This window comes from Cheilinus undulatus, linkage group 13 (genome assembly GCF_018320785.1).
Source record: "Cheilinus undulatus linkage group 13, ASM1832078v1, whole genome shotgun sequence".
In the NCBI taxonomy this organism is placed as follows: domain Eukaryota; kingdom Metazoa; phylum Chordata; class Actinopteri; order Labriformes; family Labridae; genus Cheilinus; species Cheilinus undulatus.
The window spans coordinates 18,580,104-18,601,116 of NC_054877.1; the positions used below are offsets into that span (position 1 = coordinate 18,580,104).

Sequence of the window (21,013 nt, forward strand, 5' to 3'; positions counted from 1 at the left end):
GGTGGTTGAAAAGGTTTTATATCCTACCTATAATCTGTTAAAAGTGTCCTGAGCTTCAAAACGGAGTCTAACAAAAGTGTTTTGAGAATAAAAGTTAAAACCATCAGAGTGTGACGTAATAAAGCTCTGCAATTCCAGGGCTGGCCGTGGAGAAGCATCCCCACAGCATGATGCTGCTACCATCATGCTTCACAGAGGGGCTGTTGTGTTTGTGGTGATGTGCATTGCTTGCTATCTGCCAAACATAGGGTCTTGTTTGATGGGCAAAAAGCATCATATTGTTCTTATCAGACCAAAGAACTTTCTTCCACTTGACCACTGAGTCTCCCACATGCCCCTTGGCCAATTCTAGTTGAGTTTTAATATTAGTTTTCTTCAACAGTGGCTTTCTCTTTACCACTCTCCCATTAAACTTTGACTGGTGAGGAACCCAGACAAAAGTTGTTTATGCAGAGTCTTTCCCATCTCAGCTGCTGAAGCTTGTAACTCCTTCAGAGTAGTCATAGGTGTCTTGGTGGTTTCTCTCACTAGTCTTCTTCTTGTCACTCAGTTTGTGAAGATGGCCTGATGTAGGCACATTTACGTATGTATCATATTCCTCCCATATCTTGATGATGGATTTAACTGAACTCTGGGGATGTTTCATGCTTTGGAAAAACTTTTTTATCCATCCCCAGACTTATACTTTCAATAACCTTCTCTCTGAGTTGCTTGGAGTGTTCTTTTGTCTTCATGGTGTCATGGTAGCAAGGAATATTGATTAACCAGTGGCTAAATTTTCCAGACACAGATGTTTTTATACTATAGACACTTGAGACACATTCACTGCACTCAGGTGATCCTCATTTCACGGATCATGAGATTACTAGAACCAAATGACTGGACCTCTGTTGTACTGGGTCAGTCACTTTAGAGGAGGTGAATATTTGTGCAGTCACTTATTTTACAGTACATATATATATATATATATATATATATATATATATATATATATATATATATATATATATATATATATATATTTATTTAACTGCCATTTCACTTTGACTTTAGAATGTCTTTTTTATTTTTGTCAGAAAGGCCAAATTATTTTGACCATTTATTTTATTGATTATAGAATCAATAAAAGGGTAAAACATCTAAGGGAGTGAATACTTTTTATAAGCATTGTATCTATAAAAATGAAATCTAGGGATATCAGATTTTCTTAAAGCTGGCATAGAGGTGTACCTGCAGATTTTTTCTCTAAGGTTAGGCTGGGAATTTTTATACCACCATAAGTGGTGATGTTAGCAAGGGAACATTAGCCATTTTAACTGAGGCTAATGGGTTATCAAATGTGGTTTTCCTTGAAATTCCAATATCTTTCTGTTTTCAATATTTCCTTTTTTAAAATATAGCTTGAAAAATAATTTAAATAACAGTTATATTGACAGGCATAATGTTTGGTGCCACACTTAAATGGAAGACTCAGTCTGTGTCCAGCACAGCTCTAAATGACACCCTTGTCTGTTAGTAATTCAGCCATCTCTTTGTCTGCAGGTTCAAACAGAGCTGCGCAGATGGCTGTGGAAGTGTCACAATCAAAATCACCTTACCCCTGCCAAGCAAAGTATCACTCAGATCACAATTCGAGCCCGTGGGGGGCTTAGGAGGCCCCCTTCCAGCGGCAACATCTCTACAGTATGATTTCAGGAGGCCGTCCATGAGGAAGTTGTTATGGAAATCCCAACTAAAATTTTGAAGGCAGAAGCTCAACCTACTGTTGGCATTAAAAACAGTACCTTAAAATGAGCACGGGTGAGCGTTTAAGAAAATCTTTCATGAGGATGCAGATATCGGTGTGTAACTGCATAAAAAGGTAAAAAGTAAAGGAAGCACAGTGCTAAATTTGTACAGATGTCATGGTGACATTGAAAGATGAGACCAAAATAGAGACAGAGCTGTCCCTGTGCATGCATAAGGATGGTTTTACATGGCTGTACCACAAAGTTTGGACTGCAGAAGTGAGCAAATGCTGAGGAATAATATTGAAACAGCTGTGGAAACAGTGGATGATAGCTTGGATAGATTTTGCTAAATTAGCTTCACTTGTCTAGATGTTCTGTGCTGCACAGGAGAAGAACAGTTCATTATTTCAGTGCTGGATAAAAATATGTGCAGGAGTGATCTTCAATCTGGGGGAATTTTTAGCAACAGTTCACCTGCTGGAGATGACTTTGCAACCAGGAAGATTCAGCGGGACTTGAGTGAATGTATTTATTGAAGTGTATGAGGATGTCTGCGTGGGATAAACTTTTATAGATATAAAGACTGATTACTTTGAAGAGTTTCAAGCTTGGATGGGCCGTCTTTAAACAACACAGTCTTTCAGTGTGCTTGTTTTTCTTTGTCTTTTCGCCTGTCATTTTTTAAAATTTGTTTTATTGTCATATGTGGCAATCTGACTTTTTTATGCATTATTTGCACTGAGATATAACAGATAAACACAAGCCAAGGTGCTAGGTTTCTCATGGTAATTTTGCCTTAAAGTGTTGTATAATAAGGCAAAGCATTTAAACTGAATCAGTAACGGTGTCTTAACAACCATGTGTTTGTATGCTTAGCCCAGTTTGATTTGCACATTTAATTTTGGTAGGGAGAAAGGCAGATCTGTTCATCCCTATTTTTCTCCGTTCATTATAAACAACAAATAATGCACTGTAATTTAACTGTCTTTGTCAGAACACAGAGTCAACACTGGACTTTATTTTAAATTAAATAACTGTATGTCCCTGGTTTTGGGTTGTAAAGAAAGGAAACAACAGTAAAAAAAAAAAAGATGTGGTTTTATGAGCAGCAGCAGTTTATGTGTTATGTAGGCAATTATGAATTAGTGTTATGTTTCAATAGTTGTTCTGAGAAAAAAATACTTCAGGAAAAAAACATTTTCTATCTTTATATGTGGTAAAGGGACCCAACACTTACCTCTGTCCATCCTGCTTGTCCCATGTGGGGTCACAGGGAGCAGAAGCCACCCCCTGCTAACATTAATAAAGAAAAGGGGTACGCCGTAGACTGGTCCTCAGTCATTCACAGGGCTAAAACAGAGATTTAAACAAGCATTCACACACAAACTGCATTTTTACATCAGCATTCACAGTCTTACAAAATCACTGACAAGTTTGTGAAAGTGAAGTTAGCTGTAAGAGGGCCCAATTCTGACATTACTGTATGAGGATAAATTGACACAGAATGTAGTTTACTACTTTGAAGTTTATGATGTCTTCAAGAACATTAACATAATTATTGAGAGGTTCAAGTCTGCCCAGAATCATGTCAATAATTATAAATCCAGTGTACATTTTTTAATCAAACTGTTTAAATTTGTCAGAGTTCAATCATATCACAGTGAGTAAGAAACAAAAGTGCTTTTTGAAGTATGGACTAGGGCCCTCTGGTGGGGCCCAGAGATTCTGCAGCTGGGCATTTACAATACAAGAAAACCAAAAACCAAATTTAAAAAATTGAAATAGTGTTTTAAATGACAATAGGACCATTTTAAGTCACAGAATCTGATAAACAGCAAGAAGACTTTTCTTCCTTGTCAACTTTTTATCATCAGTTTTGTATGATGTGTATGACCGGTGTTATGTTTTAGCTCAGTGGTTCTCATCTGGTCCGGCCTCAGAACACACCAGTTTGTCTTACGACAATGGCGACCCAGGTTTCCAAAAAAACGTCAACAACGCATGTTTAGTTAATTGAATATATTGCAGTTAGGAGCATGATTAGACCAAAAAACCTGTAATATAAAAGAGAAAAAGGACTTCAGGACAATTTTTCATTCCCTTTTCCCCATCAAAATTTGTCATTTTTTGACTATTTTCCAAAGAACTTGTGAAATGACTTCATTATCATGTGACAAGTAGCCATTTATTGCAAGAAGAGGAGATAAATTAGTTAAAATATTGATCAAACATTTAAATTTACCCAATTTCACAGTAAAACAGGGTAAAATAAAAGGTAGCAATGCATATCCAATAAGGACTTCAGGACTTTTGCCACCATTTTTTTTCAGACAGCTATTTGCAACCAACTGAAAACTGCTCCGCGACCCACTTTTGGGTCCTGACCCATCAGTTGAGAATCACTGGATTAACTAGTGACACTTCGTTCAATATTCTTCGATGGCATATCACGATTATAAAATATCAGTGCCTTTGGAGACATTAAGGTTTTTGGAAAGCTTTGTACAGTCACAGAGTTTGATTAAAAAGATGAAAATTAGAAAAGAAATATTGGTGACTTTGCAGATGCCTGCTTAAGACATAACAAATGCTAGGGGTTTGTTAATTAAAGTGTGAAGGTTTTCCTATAATGTTAAAGTCTCTAAAAAGTAGTCATTTTTATATGAGGTAAAAATATGCAGGTAAATACATAAATAAATAAACACTGGCTGTATGAGAGTTTTGGTCGACCCCAGCAGATTTACAGGTTTCACTTCCGTCACTGCATACTTAAGTTTGGGAAAGGGTGGGATACAATATAAGCATGTTATCCTTTTTCACTTACAGTAGTTGTGTTTGAATAATTAAAGAAATGGTAATTGTCATCTGATGACATCATCTACAGATTTGGACTCTAGTTCCTTTTTTGGAAAGGTCATTAAAACACTGCTTATCCTGTGTGGGGTTGCAGGATGAGCTAATGCCTATCCCACCTGACATTGGGCAAGAACAGGGACACACTGTGGACTGATCACCTGTCAATCACAGACTGACACAGAGATTTAAACAAGCATTCATTCTCATACCTGCTGGAAATGTATTTCCAGTTAGTCTAATGAGTATGACTTTTGTCTGTCAGAGGAAGGCAGAGTACCTGGAGCACATCTACGCATGCACTGTCATACTCAAAAATTGTGTAATTAAATTTTTTTTGTTAGCTGGAAATGAACAGATTGGCACCCTTTATTGTCCTGTTTAATATCTTCCTAAATGCTGAGCCTCAGAAAAATAACACACAGCCCACAAACTACAACACAGATAGGTTTATTTTGCTGTCAATTTACACAACCGGGGACATGAATGTTGGACACAGGAACACATGTTGCACATGATACACAGTCACAGTTAAAACATAATAATAATAATAATCTTTTGACATTTAAGTTACTTATATCTCTCATAAATATTTGCCATAACATACACATGCACACAGAGATAACTCTCCCAAACATTCACACATACACACACTCTGAAAACAGTAAGGCTACATAAAGAGAAATGTACAAAAACACGGCCACAAACAATACAGGTTTTTTTTCAAGAGGTCTACCTGTGTGCCAAAAATGTGAATACAGAGTACTGTATACATTATCAAGAAAAGACATCATTTGTACACCATGGCAAATTGATAGCAGGCGACATTTAAGAGCAGCTGAGCAACATCAGTACATTCAAAAATTCATTGGCAATCAATAGAACTTGCACACACGCTCAACACTTATTAAAACTGGCTCAACACACATTTTTAACTGCCAACAAAGGCATTCGAACACAGAGATATGCCACGTCAAGGATAGTTAAATAAAAGGATACACTTTTCTTTTACCAAGAGTTAGATGTGAAGGCAGGTGACAAATAAAGGTGTATTGGCCATGGGGTAAACTAGCTAGTAAACAAAAGCTGAATCTAACAATGGCTAATATCTAAGGGCTAGCTTAATAGCTGTGAGTTTAGGGGTTATAGCCGGCTAACCGATATGAGCTACTTAATTAGTAGCTTTTGTTTAATGGATAGTTGTTGATTTTGGTGCTGTGGAACTGTGTTTAATGTATTCACAAGCATAGGCCACAAGAATCTAGATCATCACTTCTGCCATCTTGTTTTTGTTCCTCTGCATGGTGTTAAAGAGCAAAACAATAATGTCATATTAGCATTTACATATAGAAGCTAGGAGTAAAATGAGGGACCTTTTGACATCCACGTTGCCGTTAAATTAAATGCTATTTTGGTTACCGGCAGCTAGGTAAAAGCAAAGTTTAAGTCATTACACAACTACTAGCTAGCTGTTTAGTGTTGGATTTAATTAAGAGATAAAATGAACGGATAGGTTTTGATCCAGACCTTAAAGATTACACACTTATCTAACAATTGGCATAGCAACATTTTCATAAGCATGATATAAAGTTTCAACAACAGGGTTCAGTAGATCAAAGCAAGCCTGAAGTTGGCAAATATCCACAAGCTAGCCATTGTTTTCTCTAACTATGGAAATGGATGGCTATCAGGTATTGACAAGAGATCTATTTTCAAACTGTGTCTAGTTGATTTAACCTGTTCATAGGCCAAGTGTGAAACTGGCATGTTTTTGGTTGTACTGGGTGGTTTTGCGTAAGAAACAGCAAGGCTGTTTCCCTTTGCTTTAATTCTTCATTCTTTGCCAAGTCAGCAAACTACTAGCCATCTCATCATTACAGTGGTATCAAACTCCTAAGTTAGCTGGCTGCTAGCTTAATATTAACCCCATTATTGAAGTTGTAGCAAACTTATCGGTTAGCTAGCTGCTAGTTTAATATTTACCCCATCACAAAGTATTTATCACTTTTCTAAGTTAGCTTCACATCAAACTCTTAGCAGGAAAGTGACTGACAATGTTTCCAAAATGTCAGACTAGTTCTTGAGAAAAAAAAAAAGTCATTTTCTTGTCTTTATCACAATGGAAATAATAAAACAAATTATTGTAACATTCACTTTGAAGGGAGATGGTTATATAGGCAAACTACCTGACTTGCTCACAAAAAATCTGATTTTGTTTTGATGTCAGCTTGTCTGTTTAGATTTGACTTCTTGGACGGGTTAGATACACTTTAATTTGGAAGGATGTAGTTTCTAGGCATTCTTTATAATGATTTGTGTGTGAATTAAAAATAATAAGATCAACATTAAGCATGTGGCATAAAAGTGCCTCAATGCCTTACCCTACCTCTGATCTATCCAAAACACAAGGCTCAAAAAGCAAACCAAAGCCAGTCAAACTTCCCCTTTTCCTCAAACTATCAAACTAATATTATAACACTTGACTGCCACCCTGTGGTAGACAAATATACAGCACAGACACAGTCAAGTGAGGAGTTTACAACCCATCTTTTCACACACATAACAGCTTTGAGACATGGTCGTTTCCATCTGAGCTGATTCAGACTCAGAGTGACGGCTGGTGATAGAACACGTAAGCAGCAGCAGAGTGGTTTTTGAAATCACACCCTCGTACACACTTTGTGTTTTATCTGTCGCAGTTGTTCCACCTTCTGAACCCCTTCTGCTTGAAGAGAAAAAAAAACATCTCCTGCTCCGACTCCCTTGATACATGTTTAGAACCACAGTTAACACTATTTTACCAAAAAGTAGCCAAGCAGATGCTACAACCAACACATCTCTGCAGTAGCTTTCTTTTTAAGAGGTTTTATCTGTTTTTCTCCCTAAAATATTTAAAATACCCTCTTCAGCTTTGGACAGCAGGATCCATGTATCTTTTTTTAGTCTTTTAAAATCAATAATGAGACAAAACATCTCTGACTGTATGGCGCAAAAGTTATGGCACTTTAACCCGAAAAAGTCAACACAAATCATACATCAGGCATACAATAAATAACACAAAGAAAGCATGAATAATGTACATTGAGTAAATCCACATGACAGTGGGTTTTGAAAAAATATACATCCATGTCTGTTCAACAACATCACAGATTCATTGTTAAAAGATACTACATTCATTTTATCCACACAGATGAAAGTGCAAAAAATAAAAATCTTGAGTAAATACTGTGGATTTATCCACCTGTACACATCATTTCACATTTTGTTTTATTAAATTATTTCCCCATCTGGGCTGTCACCAGTTTTAGCTTGTTTTTGCACAAAGGAAACGACAGAAAAAAAAGACAGAATGAGCAAAACACTGCGATTGTCACGAGCTGTCAAATTAAAGCATTTCTTTCTGTTATGAAGGGGCCCATATGTTGGATGATGGGGCCTTACTCTAATAGACTTTCACTTCTCTTGCATGTCTGATGGCTGCAACCAAGAGGATAAAGAAAACCTCAAAGATGTAGTTATTACTTAAGTCAAAATGAAAAAATACACAGTATGGCTCTTTTGTAGTTATTAGAAAGAGAAAAGAAAAATATCTCCAAACGATAAGCAAAACACACCACAAGAAAGCACAAATTTGCACAACTTTTTCCACAAAAACACATCACTCTGCACATTCTTTGCAGGAAAAATGACTCCGTCTTAACTTTTTAATATCTGTTACTTCTGCTGTAAATAAAAACTGAGCTGTTTGTGACCCACGAGGCACTTTGGAGTATGAGAAATAATAAATTCAAGAGTTTTAACCGATTTGATATTGCAAAATGATTTGAGGCTTTGAGAAGATAGCATGTGGCGGGTTTGATTCTCATTGCCTACAATAAAATGTTGTACATATAAACTAATGAGGAGGTCAAAGTAAATCAACAGGTATATGGCACGTTTATGTGAATAGTCACAGTCTGAGAACATTGCTGACAAGTCTGTGAAAGTGAAAGTCAGCTGAAAGAAGTGGTAGCTTAACAGAATTAACAATCCTGATGTATGTTACAAGAATAATCAATTCAGAATGTAGTTTTTTAAGTTTACCATGTCTTCAAATGCTTTGACATAATAACTGAGAGGTTAAAATCTCTCTGAAATCATGTCAACATTTATATAACCAGTTTTCAGTAAAATGGGATATAGGACAAACTATTATCAATTTTCCACTTCTGCTAGCGGCATTTAAATTCGTAACAGACATGGCAAGTGTTAACTCTTCTATAAACACTCAAAAGAGTCCCCAATTTTTTAAATTTAATTTTCAGTCCTTTATAAACTCTGATAATCTCTTCAATAGTATTGTCTAACCTTTTTTTAAGCCTTTTGACCTTTGAAAATACTAAAACCAAAGTGTCATGTTTCTTTAAGCTACAAGCACTTCAGGAAAATCTCAGTTTTCCCATCTGAGGATATTTGAGAAGTCATAAATCTACTTACTGTTTAAATAAATGTCCCAAAATACAAAAGAATGTAGTTGCGCACAAAATATTATTCATTATTCTAAAAATTGTGACTGAAACCTTGCCCCTGTCCTGCTTGGGCACACTGCTCGTTCATTTTGGCACTTTGTTCTTATACAGAAAATACTTTGTGTGTTATTTTATACATTACAGGCTGATATTTGCAGGCAGGATCTCCTCAGTCCTCCATAGTTAAGATGAAATAGTCTACAGATTTGGGCTCCAGTTCCTTTTGTTTGAAAAGGTCATTACAATACTGCATTATGCAAAAAGAAAACTCAGATCCAGACACCAAAAACTATTTACAAAGTCCATGAGATACTTTTTTTCTTCAACATATTCTTGACATACTCTGTACTTACGGCTGATTGTAGAAAAAGTTTAAGATGAAACGTTTAAACGATTAGCATTTGTACAAGCAAGGCGAACATTTGGTTGGTGTTGAAGTATGGACCAGTTACGAGGTCAGATCCAGTCAGGCAACCTGTTTGGCACTTTGAAGCACATTTACTTTACACACCAACAGCCAAATATGACCCCCAAATCCTTTTTTGGCACTAACTGTATTAATATTCAGAAATAAAGTAAGAGAATTTATGCTGCAACACCGCATAAGAATGGGATTCATGATTTTAATCCGTAAAAGTGTTAAGTGCATCATTAATCATGGAACTTGCAATCTTCACATTATTTAAGTTAGATTTTCTAGTCAAGAAATCAAGTATGTAGGTCAGCTTTGCACCTGTGATAAACCTCCAGTAAATGCTTTTAGAAATACCTAATTTTCTCGATGATGGAGTATAAAATAAAGAGCTGTGAGGGGTCACTTTGGTCTGCTCTGGTTGGTCTTGATGTACATTTAGTGGATTGGCACCTTGAATTGACTCCTGCTCGTCAGACGCTCAGGTCGGAAGGCTGATGTTGGCGTTCTCCGCTAGAGGGCTCGACATGCGGATCTGGGAGCTGCTCTTGCTCAGGATCGACAGCTGAGTCCCACCGTTCACCCCACTGCTGGCCAACGAAGGGTGCCTTTGCTGCTTCAGGTCCACAGCAAAGTATCGGTTTACCGTCCAGCTGCGCCATTTCCTCTTGATCTCCGACTGCACCTTCAGGGAGAAACTTCACAAGGTCATTTTTAATGAACTTTAAGCTGCACCAGCTCCACGACAAGGTACAGTACACTGAGATTATGGGGGTTACACTTAAGAGCTCATGTGAGGAGTTTGAGCTGGCTATGACAAAATCATATTAACTCTGATATCTCTTTTAGCCACAAAAGCAAACAAGATCATCAGTGGTAGGACTGATGAATGCTATAGACAGTGCATTCAGGAAGTATTCATACCCCCTTCACTTTTTTAGGTTTGTTATGTTTCACTCTGATGATACATTTTAATCTACACTCATTATGCCGTGAAAACAGATTTTTAGCAAATTTATTAAAAATAAAAAACTAAAATATCCCATTAACATAAGTATTCAGACCCTCGCAAAAACACTTGAAATTAATAATTTTTCATGATCATTGCTGAGATGTTTCTACACCTTGACTTGAGTCCATCTGGGGTAAAAACAAACGGACTGGACATGATTTAGAAAGGCACACATCTTTCTATAGAAGTCCTCACAGCTGACAATGTATAGCAGATAAAAAACAAGCCTTGACATTAAAGGAACTGCCTGCAGAGCTCAGAGATAGGATTGTTGCAAGGCACAAATCTGGGGAACAAAAAAAAACTGTAGCACTGAAGGTTTCCAAGTGCACAGTAGCCTCCATAATTCTCAAATAGAAGAAGTTTGGCATGACCAGGACTCTTCCAAGAGCTGGTCACCCGGCCAAACTAAGGAATCAAGCATTAAGAGCTTTCATAAGAGAGGTGACCAAAAACCAGCTGGTCATTCTGACTGAGCTTCAGATACCCTGGCAGAGTGGCTTGCAACAAGCCTTTCCTCAGTGCAAAACACATTAAAGTCCACTTGGAGTCCACCCGAAGGACTTTCATACTGTGAGAAATGAGATTTGTTGGTCTGAAGTAACCAAGATGAAACTGTTTGGTCTTAATTCTAAATATCTTGTGTGGAGAAGACCAGGAGCTGGTCATCACCTGCCCAGTACCATCCCAACAGTGAAGCATGGTGGTGGCAGCATCATGCTGTGGGGGGGTGGGGTGGGGGTTAAAAAAAATTTGTGGAAATCAGTCCATCCTGAGTGGGAGTCCACTAAAACCTACCAATGGAGGGTGTTCCTGGAAGAGCTGGGGCACTGCTGGTGACTCCAGCAATTGCAAGACAGCCTTGGCACCATTTTAAAACTGTGGGTAAATCATTTTATTTTAAGCATGTGATGCTCATTTAAACTCACCTGTGGCAGTAACAGATGCTGGCAATCTAGAAATCACACCTGAAGCCAGTTAGAGTTAGAGTTGACTCAACCTTTGTGTTGTGTGCCTGTGTGTGTCACACCAAGTATGGAGAAGAGAAAGAAGAGCTGAGAATTGTCTGAGGACTGAAGAAGCAAAATTGTGGAAAAATATGAAGAATCTCAAGGCCATCAAGACCAAGACAAGACCATCTCCAGAGATCTGGAAATCCCTTTGTCCACTGTGCGTAATATGATTAAGAAGTTCATAACCCATGTAACTGTGGCTAATCTCCCACGACGTGGATGGAAGAGAAAAACTGACAAAAGAATGCAACGCAGGATAGTTGGAATGGTGGATAAACATCCTCAGTGAACTACAGCACAAATTCAGGCTGTCCTGCAGACTCAGGGTGCAAACGTGTCAGCTCGGACCATAATCTGATGAGATGAAGCGCTATAGCAGGAGACTGAGGAGAACCCCACTGCTGACAAAGAGACATAAAAAAGCCAGACTGCAAAAATGTACCTGAACAAGCCTCAATCCTTCTGTGAGTACATTTTGTGGACAGCTTTTTGGAATAGCATGTCATTCTACTGTTTACAGAAAATAGAATGAGGTCTATAAAGAAATGAACACAGTACCTACAGCCAAACATGGTGGAGGTTCAAAGATGTTTTGGGGTTATTTTGCTGCTTCTAGCACTGGTTGCCTTGACTGTATACAAGGAATTATGAAATCTTGAGACTATCAAAAGATTTTGGGCCGCAGTGTAGGGCCTAGTGTCAAAAAGCTGGGTCTGCGTCAGAGGTCATGGGTGTTCCAACAGGACAATGACCTCAGGCCTCAAAAAACCTCAAAAAACACCAAAAAATGGTTGGAGACAGAGCGCTGGAGAATTCTGAAGTGGCCAGCAATAAGTCCAGATCTATATCCCATTGAACACCTATGGAGAGATCTCAAAATTGCTGTTGAAAGAGGGCAACCTTCAAATCTGAGAGACCTGGAACAGTTTGCAAAAGAAGAGTGGTCCACAATTCCAGTTGAGAGGTTTAAGAAGCTTGTTGATGGTTATAGGAAGTGATTGGTTTCAGTTATTTTTTCCCAAGGATGTGCAACCAAATATTAAGTTAAGGGTGCCAACAATTTTGTCTGGCTCATTTTTTTGAGTTTTGTGTAAAATTATGTCAGTTTTGTTTCTTTTTTTCCCCCTTTTTTTGTGTTGTTCAAATGCACATAAAGGAAATAAACATGTGTATACCAAAAACATTTGTAATTGAAAAAAGTGATTTTATGCTTTTCTCCCTTCATAAATTATTAGCATTATGTGATCTAACAGGCATTTAAAGGGTTAAAATTCTGAATTTGAATGACATTTTGGTTTTCATGATAAGGACTGATACAAATTGAAATAATCAAGTTTGTGGAAGTGGTAAAATCTTTATATATATATATATATATATATATATATATATATATATAAAGTTTATAGCACTTTGGGAATGCAAACAGGAGGTGGCCATTTTTGTCCACGAACATGCTGAGTGGGAGTTTTATCTACTTTGCTTTTCCTGCCCTAAAATAACAATGCATAATAATTAGTTTTGCTGTTAATCAGTTGCATATTTCAGACTGTGCTACAGATAACACATGAAAAACCAGTAGCACTAAGAATATAGAGACTTCTCATTTTTGAGGTTGTTTATCGACAAGTGTATTGTGTAAACAAACTGGCGTTTGAAGGATTAAATAATTTAAAAGGAATTAAATTATATACAGTGCTTAACAAATTAATAAGACCACCCTAACCCTAACCAAAGTAAGGTTTATGCCACAGCTGCCCTAAATTAACAGCACTGGTAATGACCAATTTTTTATGTTTCTGCAATGGTTAATACACCAATATGTAGAAGCTCTTTAACCCAAATGATATTTTTAATGCTAAAATATAAGTATTATTGTTATCCATAAATTTTCAAATTTACTGATTTACAAAGAAACTGAAAAATAGTAAAGCATATTATTATTTCTTGATTAATATGTCAAATTATAGTTATTTACTTGCATTCCTGAACAGAAAAATGAGTTTTAGTGGTTGAATGTTATGTTAGATTCATTTCTGACTTCTCAGAGAAGCCCAGTGAGCCAGCTTAAATTTGGGTGAATTCAGTTTGAAATTCCTCATTCCTGTTCAAAATGGTAAAACGTGGAGAGCTCATTGAAAATGAAAGAGTCTGCATTAACGCACTTCATGATGCTGGATGGTCTTTGAGACAAATATGACAGGTGGTATAATAAATTTGTTAAGCACTGTATGTATGACAAGAACTGATGTTAGTTAAAAACTCTATGCAGTAAAAATCGCAAAAAAACTTTTGTGTGTAAAAAAAAATTACACATTGTCTCTTAGTGGCCATTTTTGGCTGAGAGGGTAGTGATTTTGAACAAACCCAGAGGGGTATACCTGTCAGCTGTTCATTAATGCAGATATCTAATCAGCCAATCAAAGCAGCAACCAGGCATTTAGGCTTGTAGACATGACAAAGAAAACCTGCTAAAGTTCAAACCAAACATCTGAATGAAGAATAAAGGTGATTTAAGTGACTTTGGACATGCAGTGGTTGGTCGGTCCCGCAGGCTTTCATGTTGCGTATGCCACATTTTTACTCTGCTACAGGTTTAACTAATGAAGTGATTGGTGAGGGTAAATAGATAGACTGTTATTACACCACACTGGGTAATAATCAGTAGATAAACAATATGTTAAAAGAAATTAATTGCAGGTACTGAGAAAAATGGCTTACCTCTCCATTGAGGAAACAGTAGAGGACAGCTACAACAAAGCCCTGAAGAATAGAAGAGAGAAAACAATTGTAGAAATCAGCTTGGGATTGAATTGTACAGTTTTAAAGTTTTGATTTGTAGAAATCCAAGCCAGTGCTGAACTATAAAGTAGTCTGAGGGGACAGTCTGCTCGTGTGAGCTAGTCTGAGTGTGATGTTTTGCTGCTATAAAGCAATAGCACAGTTTAACACTGACAATTTGACACCATTAGTTATGATGTGTGACAGTAAGGGAAGACCAGGTAAAAGGTATTGTAGTTTTGTGATGATTAAAATGTTTTGATGGTTCACTACTAGCAAAGTTAGCTATTTTGCTTTTAATTGATAACTTATTGACAGCTTGGAAAAAGGAAATGCAGAGAGAAGACAGGGGGAGGGTGACTCTGTAGTCAATGTGTTATGGACTGTTGCCTAGTAAAATGTCAGTTTCAACATCGGTTATGTTGTTATGTTTGATTGTGCCCCAACTTTTTTGGAACTCGTGTTGCAGTTACAGTAACTTAGGAGGAGGACTGACAGAGAGTAAATTGCTTTACTTGATCACCTAGTTTTAATGTGTAGCTTTTGCTCGCCTTCTCTAGTGCAGGTAGAAGGCTAGTCTTGTATACTGATATGATTTATTCTCCTAGCCTGTTTTCATGTTTATGTCTGATCCTCTTTAATTAAAGCGGACACATGAGGGTCTTCAGGAGTTATAAAATCATACCTGGAAGGAGCCAAGTCCCAGCTCGAAGACCAGCCTCTCCCTCTTGCTGACGTCTTCAGGTGAGAAGGCGAACACAGTGTAGTGAATCCCAAACAGAGGGATGAGCAGGAGGGTCGAGCGAGCCAAACGCCTACATACACACACACACGACACACACAAACAGATGAATATCAAACTGGAAGTCAAATGCAAATCTAAGTCATGTTTAAACAGGGCCGGTCAGCTGGATGTGATGCAAGAACAGAGTCACTGATGCAATGTTATGACACATTTTCTGAGTGCTGTTGGAACATTCATAGTCTTTCACATAAAGCTCTCAATTCTTAGTCTGGACATGAATGAAAAAGGAGTGTTTACACTGAAAGATAAGGCTGGAGATCATTTTTTATATTGTTTGGACAAGACAAAAACCAAAACTGACTCTGCTCACTGCCACATACTAAATATAACTTGAATTATTTCATTCTTTGCTCCTTCAGGATCAAAGAAAATAAACCTCATAATTTCACTGCTTGCCTCCACCTCCGGTGCAATAAACCAAACGCTGTTATATATTCTGAGTCCTTAAACAAACTCCAGAATGCAAATACTCACTGAGGATTTGTACATTAATCCACAGCTTAAAACTGTTCCAAACAAATCTACTGCTTACTTTTGTGTGGTATTATTTGTTTAAAACAACAGTGCCTAGCTTTAAATGCCATAACCATGCTGTACTGAAAATGTGTGTTTCAGTCATCTAAAGACTTTCAGTTTAAATGAATGGATAATATGTTGTTTGGAGAGATAGGAAAGTTAGAAAGTCTGGACAATGATTCAAAAGTTGTTGGTTTATGTCTTTTATGGAACTTTTTGACAATAAGAAAAACAAAGCAAAGCACCAGCCTTATCCTTGTGAATTGAGATTAGATTTTTTTAAACTATACCCTGTTCAGAATAGTGACAAGGACAAGAGGAAGAAACATATTTCATGTGTAATCTACACCCGTAGTCACCAAAAATTATTTAGAAGCAAAATTCTCTACACCCACAGATAAGGAATGGAAATACAAACTACACAGGACAAAGTAAACACAAAGCAGAGACACATACGTGCAACACAGCGCTTTTAAGAGGTTTTTTAACAATCATTTGACCCAGGGGTTCAGAATCAAAGATCACTCTGGCGTGACATCATTGTGCGCTATTTTTTCATGTGATAGCATGAAAACAAAGCCACATTTTGCAAGTAATCACTTTATGAGAGAGTGAGTTTTAAGCTCTTATTGTTTTTGTTTGATGCCAATAGGCCAAGTTAAACAGGAAATATGATCACTTAAATTTGATATAAAAAAGTAATTTTAACATTTCATGGGATGCAGAGTTCCATATTGTACAGGACTGGTGCTGGTAATGTCCTCATATTTCGACATTTTACGTAATTTTTTATAAAGGAAAAAAAACATCTCATAATTTTACTATCTGCTACTTATTCATTCTTAAAATGCAGTCCATTTTATTTAATTCTCCTCCTGTGATCATAAAATATTGCACAGAGTGGGACAGATAAACCTAAAAAACTGCCCGTGTGTGTATATACTTGTATTTTCTACATTTATGTGATTTTGGCTCACTTATATGTCTTTGTATAGTTAATTTGCACTGTCAAACACTCTGGCAATGCAAAAAATGCCATATTGTTCTCTATGTAATTAAATGCTTTTTTTAAAAAAACTTGTACATTGTCTTGAGGAGAAACATATCTATTCTGTGTAAAAACAGTCATTTTGGCTTGATTTTTGTTATAATATTGTTCAATTATTGTTACAACTGGTATTGTAGCAAGGAATCTATCTTATTTTTGCTTTTGCTGCTCAGTCTTTGACAATATCACCGCCCCTTTCTGCATTTCTATCCCATTTTCAAAGCAGTTTCAGCAGACATGAGTCTGGTTCTGTTCAAGGTTTCTGCCTGTTAAAAGGAAGTTTTCCTCACCAAAATAATCACACTGAATGTTGCTGAATGTTGCTGAATGTTGCCTAGTGCTGTGATCCAGGTGGATCGCTGCTGAGTCTTTGTTAATAATCTAATAGTGTTCACGAACTAGACCTGCCCTCTTTATAAAGTGTCTTGAGTGTCATGGTTGATCCCAGATGTTTTTTGGAGTTTGTATTCAGATTGTCTTTTTGTGTATATTGGAGCTGTGGCTCTATGTTTTTCGCCCTCACTGCAGGCTGGTTGGGGAGGGCAGGAGTACTGGGCAGTCATGGCTGCAGCTAGTTAGGCATCACAGCTGCAGCAAATCTTTGGGCAATCAAGATCTCCTCTTTACTACCTTGTGTTGAGCCTTCAGATGCCATAGTATCACTCCAGCTTCATGAGTGGTAACCTGGCTCTCTCATTGTCTGACTCAGTATGCTTTTGCTAGGACATTTTTCAGTGATTTTTTTTTTTTTTTTTTACTTTGCCAGTTTATTTTGTCCTCTTTTCTTGCAGTGTCTCCTACTTCCTGCCCATGCTTCTGCCAGTGTCCCGCCAGCTTACTTGGCTTCATTTTGCACTATTATTTTCTGTTAAATAAACTTTTTTTACTTTCAACCTTGGCTCGTGCCCAGCTTCTGAGTCCTATCTGTCACACTCAGCCAACATTGTTAACATTATTAGATGCCACACAAATAAAGATTGATTGTTGATTGACTAAAAAAACAAAACATCTCAAATCTTTTGCATTTTAATGTCCTAACTATTCCAAACGTTGTATTCGATGCTTTTATTTTAGATGTTACAATTTAAAGAGGGCTGTCAGGGATTAAAAAAGATTAAATGCATGTTTCTTATCAGTTTCCTGATTTGACCATGACTTAGAGGTAGGCTATAGAGGTAGGTATAGATTTTTTTTTAAATATTAAGAAGTATGCAGAAGTGCATGCACAAAATGATTGGCTGATGTCTAATGATACCCAGTGTATCTGACAGAATTTTGCACTTTTTAAGAGTTCCAGAGAGACATTCAAGGAGCATTGTATCCTTTCTTCATCATTGTGGGATCAGGGAGATGTTGTAGGGAATACAGAGTACAAAAATGATGTGATAAATGCAACGAAAAAGTGCAACAGGTAACTTTCAGACCCTGATTAATGGGCCAATGCTGACAGCCCTAGTTTCATTATGGTTTTATTTAAATGCCTATTTTGACTTCATATTCATTCTCAAGCTCTGAATGTTTATCATTTTTGGTTCAATGACTTGAAGTGCTTTGATTAGCTCTTTGAATGGTGCTTTGAAAGTAGACTTATTGTCATTTCATAATTCTGGAAATGAAATGTGTGTGAGGGTGAAAGTACATGTGTGGAAGTCCAGACCACTGAAAACAAACCAAGAACCACTGGTGCAAAACTTACACATAAACACACATACGCTTAACACAAGACGAACAAAGAGACATTATCAGACAGACACACACACTTACAGTGTGATGGTGGATAACTCTGACATCCTGCACGAATGCTGAACAGCCTGTGTGGGCTCACTGAAGCATTTCTGAGCACAGCTGCTACACAGCACAAAGACAACACAACAATACAACAAAGACAATGTCTTTAGGGACACAGACACACAGTCTCACACTGCGCACACGCACACGTTCACACTTGGTCACGCACGCACAGAACTAAGCAACAGATGAAAATGACATTATCTGCAGGGCCTCAAAAGACGCCTTCCTGTGGGAGGCAGGCAGGAGAGAAGTCTGGCTACAGTACAGCTCCATAATGAGGCTCAAACTTCCTGCCAACAGGTAGCACAAATTTATACATTTATTCTGAAAAGTGTCAACATAGGCTCATCAGAGGTTTAATGATAGAAACATGAAATAAAATACATTTATGGCAACAATAAACTCCACCTATAAACTCTTCTGCTTTTTTCTATTTGCCAGATAATGTAATTTTACATACAGTACCCACTGATCCACATAGAAAATTAGTAATGTTGCTGTAGGACAGTGTTTTTAAATTGCTTCCAGGCTGCAATTAAAGGCTGATTAAATGAAAAAGCTGGTGTTATTTCATATTTTTCTTTTCATGTACTAACTAAAATAACCATTATTATCATTATTTTTATTATATTATTATTATTTCAACTTCATTCTTTAAATTTATGGTCACATACTCTGAGGGACCACTTCATTAGGTACAGTTGTTCAACTGCTTATTAACCCTCTGGTATCATTAAATTTACAACGCTCATAAGCCAATCAGGACAAAAATGTCCACTGTGAAAAACATTCAATAAAAAAGAAAGTGCATAAAGATATGCTAATCTTTTAACACATCCAAGTCTATAACTTTTTCAAATTATAGTCCCTCATCATTTATTATATAGAAAAAAACACTCATTTTCTGTGTGGGATTTTCATATAAAACAGTGACACTTTGGATTCAAACTGGCATTGAATTTTTGGTATTTTTTTAACGGAACTGAAGTTAAATGGAATACCTAAGCCAAAAAAGCAGAAAAATATATATGTATAATTTTTTTTGTAGCAGTTTTTGTAAGTGGTCATTTTTGTTCATGAATGGCTAATTAGGTAGCAACATTCTAAATCTGACCACATACAAAAAATACTAAAACCACTCAAAATCAGTTTTGTTGTTAACCGTGATATATCTTGCCATTTGAAGGGTTAAAAAAAATCCCCAAAATATTAAGTATTTTGTAGTTTTGGTATGGACTGAAGTTGGTGAAAAGAATAAACTAAAAAAAAATGGGTAAAATATTTTAATGTAATTTTTTAATCAGTGTTGTTCACAATGTACTTTTTTTTTTAAACCTAAATAGCTTATTAGGGTAGTGAATGTGTACAGAGTAAACTACAGGCTCTTAAAAATCAAACTGGAATTTAATAAGTTCATTGAGAAAACAACCTTCCTCCAAAAAAAAAAAAAAAAAAAAAAAAAAAAAATGCCATTTGCATCAACAGACACAATGTTTACAAAATAAAAGTTACAAAAATGAACCCTTTGGTACAAAAATGCCCAGAGTGATACTGGAGCATTAATGAAAGCAACTAATCAGCCAATCACATGACAGCAACCAATGCATTTAGGCATGTAGACGTGGTCGAGTAGATCTGCTGAAGTTCAAACCGAGCATCAGAATGAGGAAGAAAGATGATTATGAACATGCCATTGTTGGTGGTCTAGCAGGCTTTCATGTTGTTTCTGTTAAATTCTGACCCTACCATCCTAATATGGCAAAAATCAAGACTCATCAGACCAGGTAACGTTTTTCCAATCTCTTGTCCAAATTAACTGTGGACTGTGTGAATTGAAGCCTTGGTTTCCTGTTCTTAGTTTGATGGTCTTACTCTGTTGTAGCCCATCTGCTTCAAGGTGCAACATGTTGTGCGTTCAGAGATGGCCCTCAGCATTCCTTCGTTGTGACAAATGGTTATCTGAAATATTGTTGCTTTTATATCAATTGAAACAAGTCCGGTCAATCTCCACTTCTGCCCTCAACAAGACCTTTAGGCCTAGAGAACGGCAGCCCACTGGAGATTTTCTCTTTTCTCACCATTCTCTGTAAACCCCCAGAGATGGTTGTGTGTGAAAATCCCAGCGGATCAACAGTTTGTGAAATACTCTGACAAGCCCGTCTGGCACCAACAATATAGCATGTTCAGAATCACTAAAATCACTTTTCTGCTCCATTCTGATGCTCGGCTTGAACTTCAGCATATCGGCTTAACTGAGTCTACATGCTTTAATGCATTGGTTGCTGCCATGTGATTGGCTGATTAGATAGATGTGATAATAAGCAGTTGTACGGGTGTACCTAATAGAGTGATCAGTAAATAAAATTGAATTGTTTCTTTTTAAAACACTAAAAAATAGCTGGTTGTTTCTGTACATGTCTTTACAAAACAGAAGAAAAACAGGAATTTGCCAAAGATTATTTTCAGCCAGGAGCATTTTACATAGTATTTTGTATTTATGTCAACACAAGTTTAAATACCTATGTGGATAATAATGTAGGAACCTGA

At 36.9% G+C, this 21,013-nt stretch overlaps 2 protein-coding genes across 4 annotated transcripts in view; one reads left to right on the forward strand and one right to left on the reverse strand.

Annotated features, from left to right (window-relative positions):
* Positions 1-1,689, forward strand: part of LOC121520624 (vasoactive intestinal polypeptide receptor 1-like) — a 60,882-nt gene extending 59,193 nt beyond the window's left edge. Inside the window, exon 13 of the mRNA XM_041804171.1 lies at positions 1,543-1,689. Coding sequence (XP_041660105.1) covers positions 1,543-1,689 — 147 coding nt within the window. The remainder of the gene's footprint in view (positions 1-1,542) is intronic.
* Positions 1,690-5,046: 3,357 nt separating this feature from the next.
* Positions 5,047-21,013, reverse strand: part of LOC121520505 (pituitary adenylate cyclase-activating polypeptide type I receptor-like) — a 45,910-nt gene continuing 29,943 nt past the window's right edge. For 2 of the 3 annotated variants that reach the window (XM_041803981.1, XM_041803980.1), the window contains exons 12-15: positions 18,440-18,523; positions 14,992-15,121; positions 14,247-14,288; positions 5,047-10,188 (exon numbers count right to left, since the gene is read on the reverse strand). In XM_041803981.1, coding sequence (XP_041659915.1) covers positions 9,985-10,188; positions 14,247-14,288; positions 14,992-15,121; positions 18,440-18,523 — 460 coding nt within the window. In that variant the 3' untranslated portion in view covers positions 5,047-9,984. The remainder of the gene's footprint in view (positions 10,189-14,246; positions 14,289-14,991; positions 15,122-18,439; positions 18,524-21,013) is intronic. The other variant, XM_041803982.1, reaches the window with a different exon arrangement.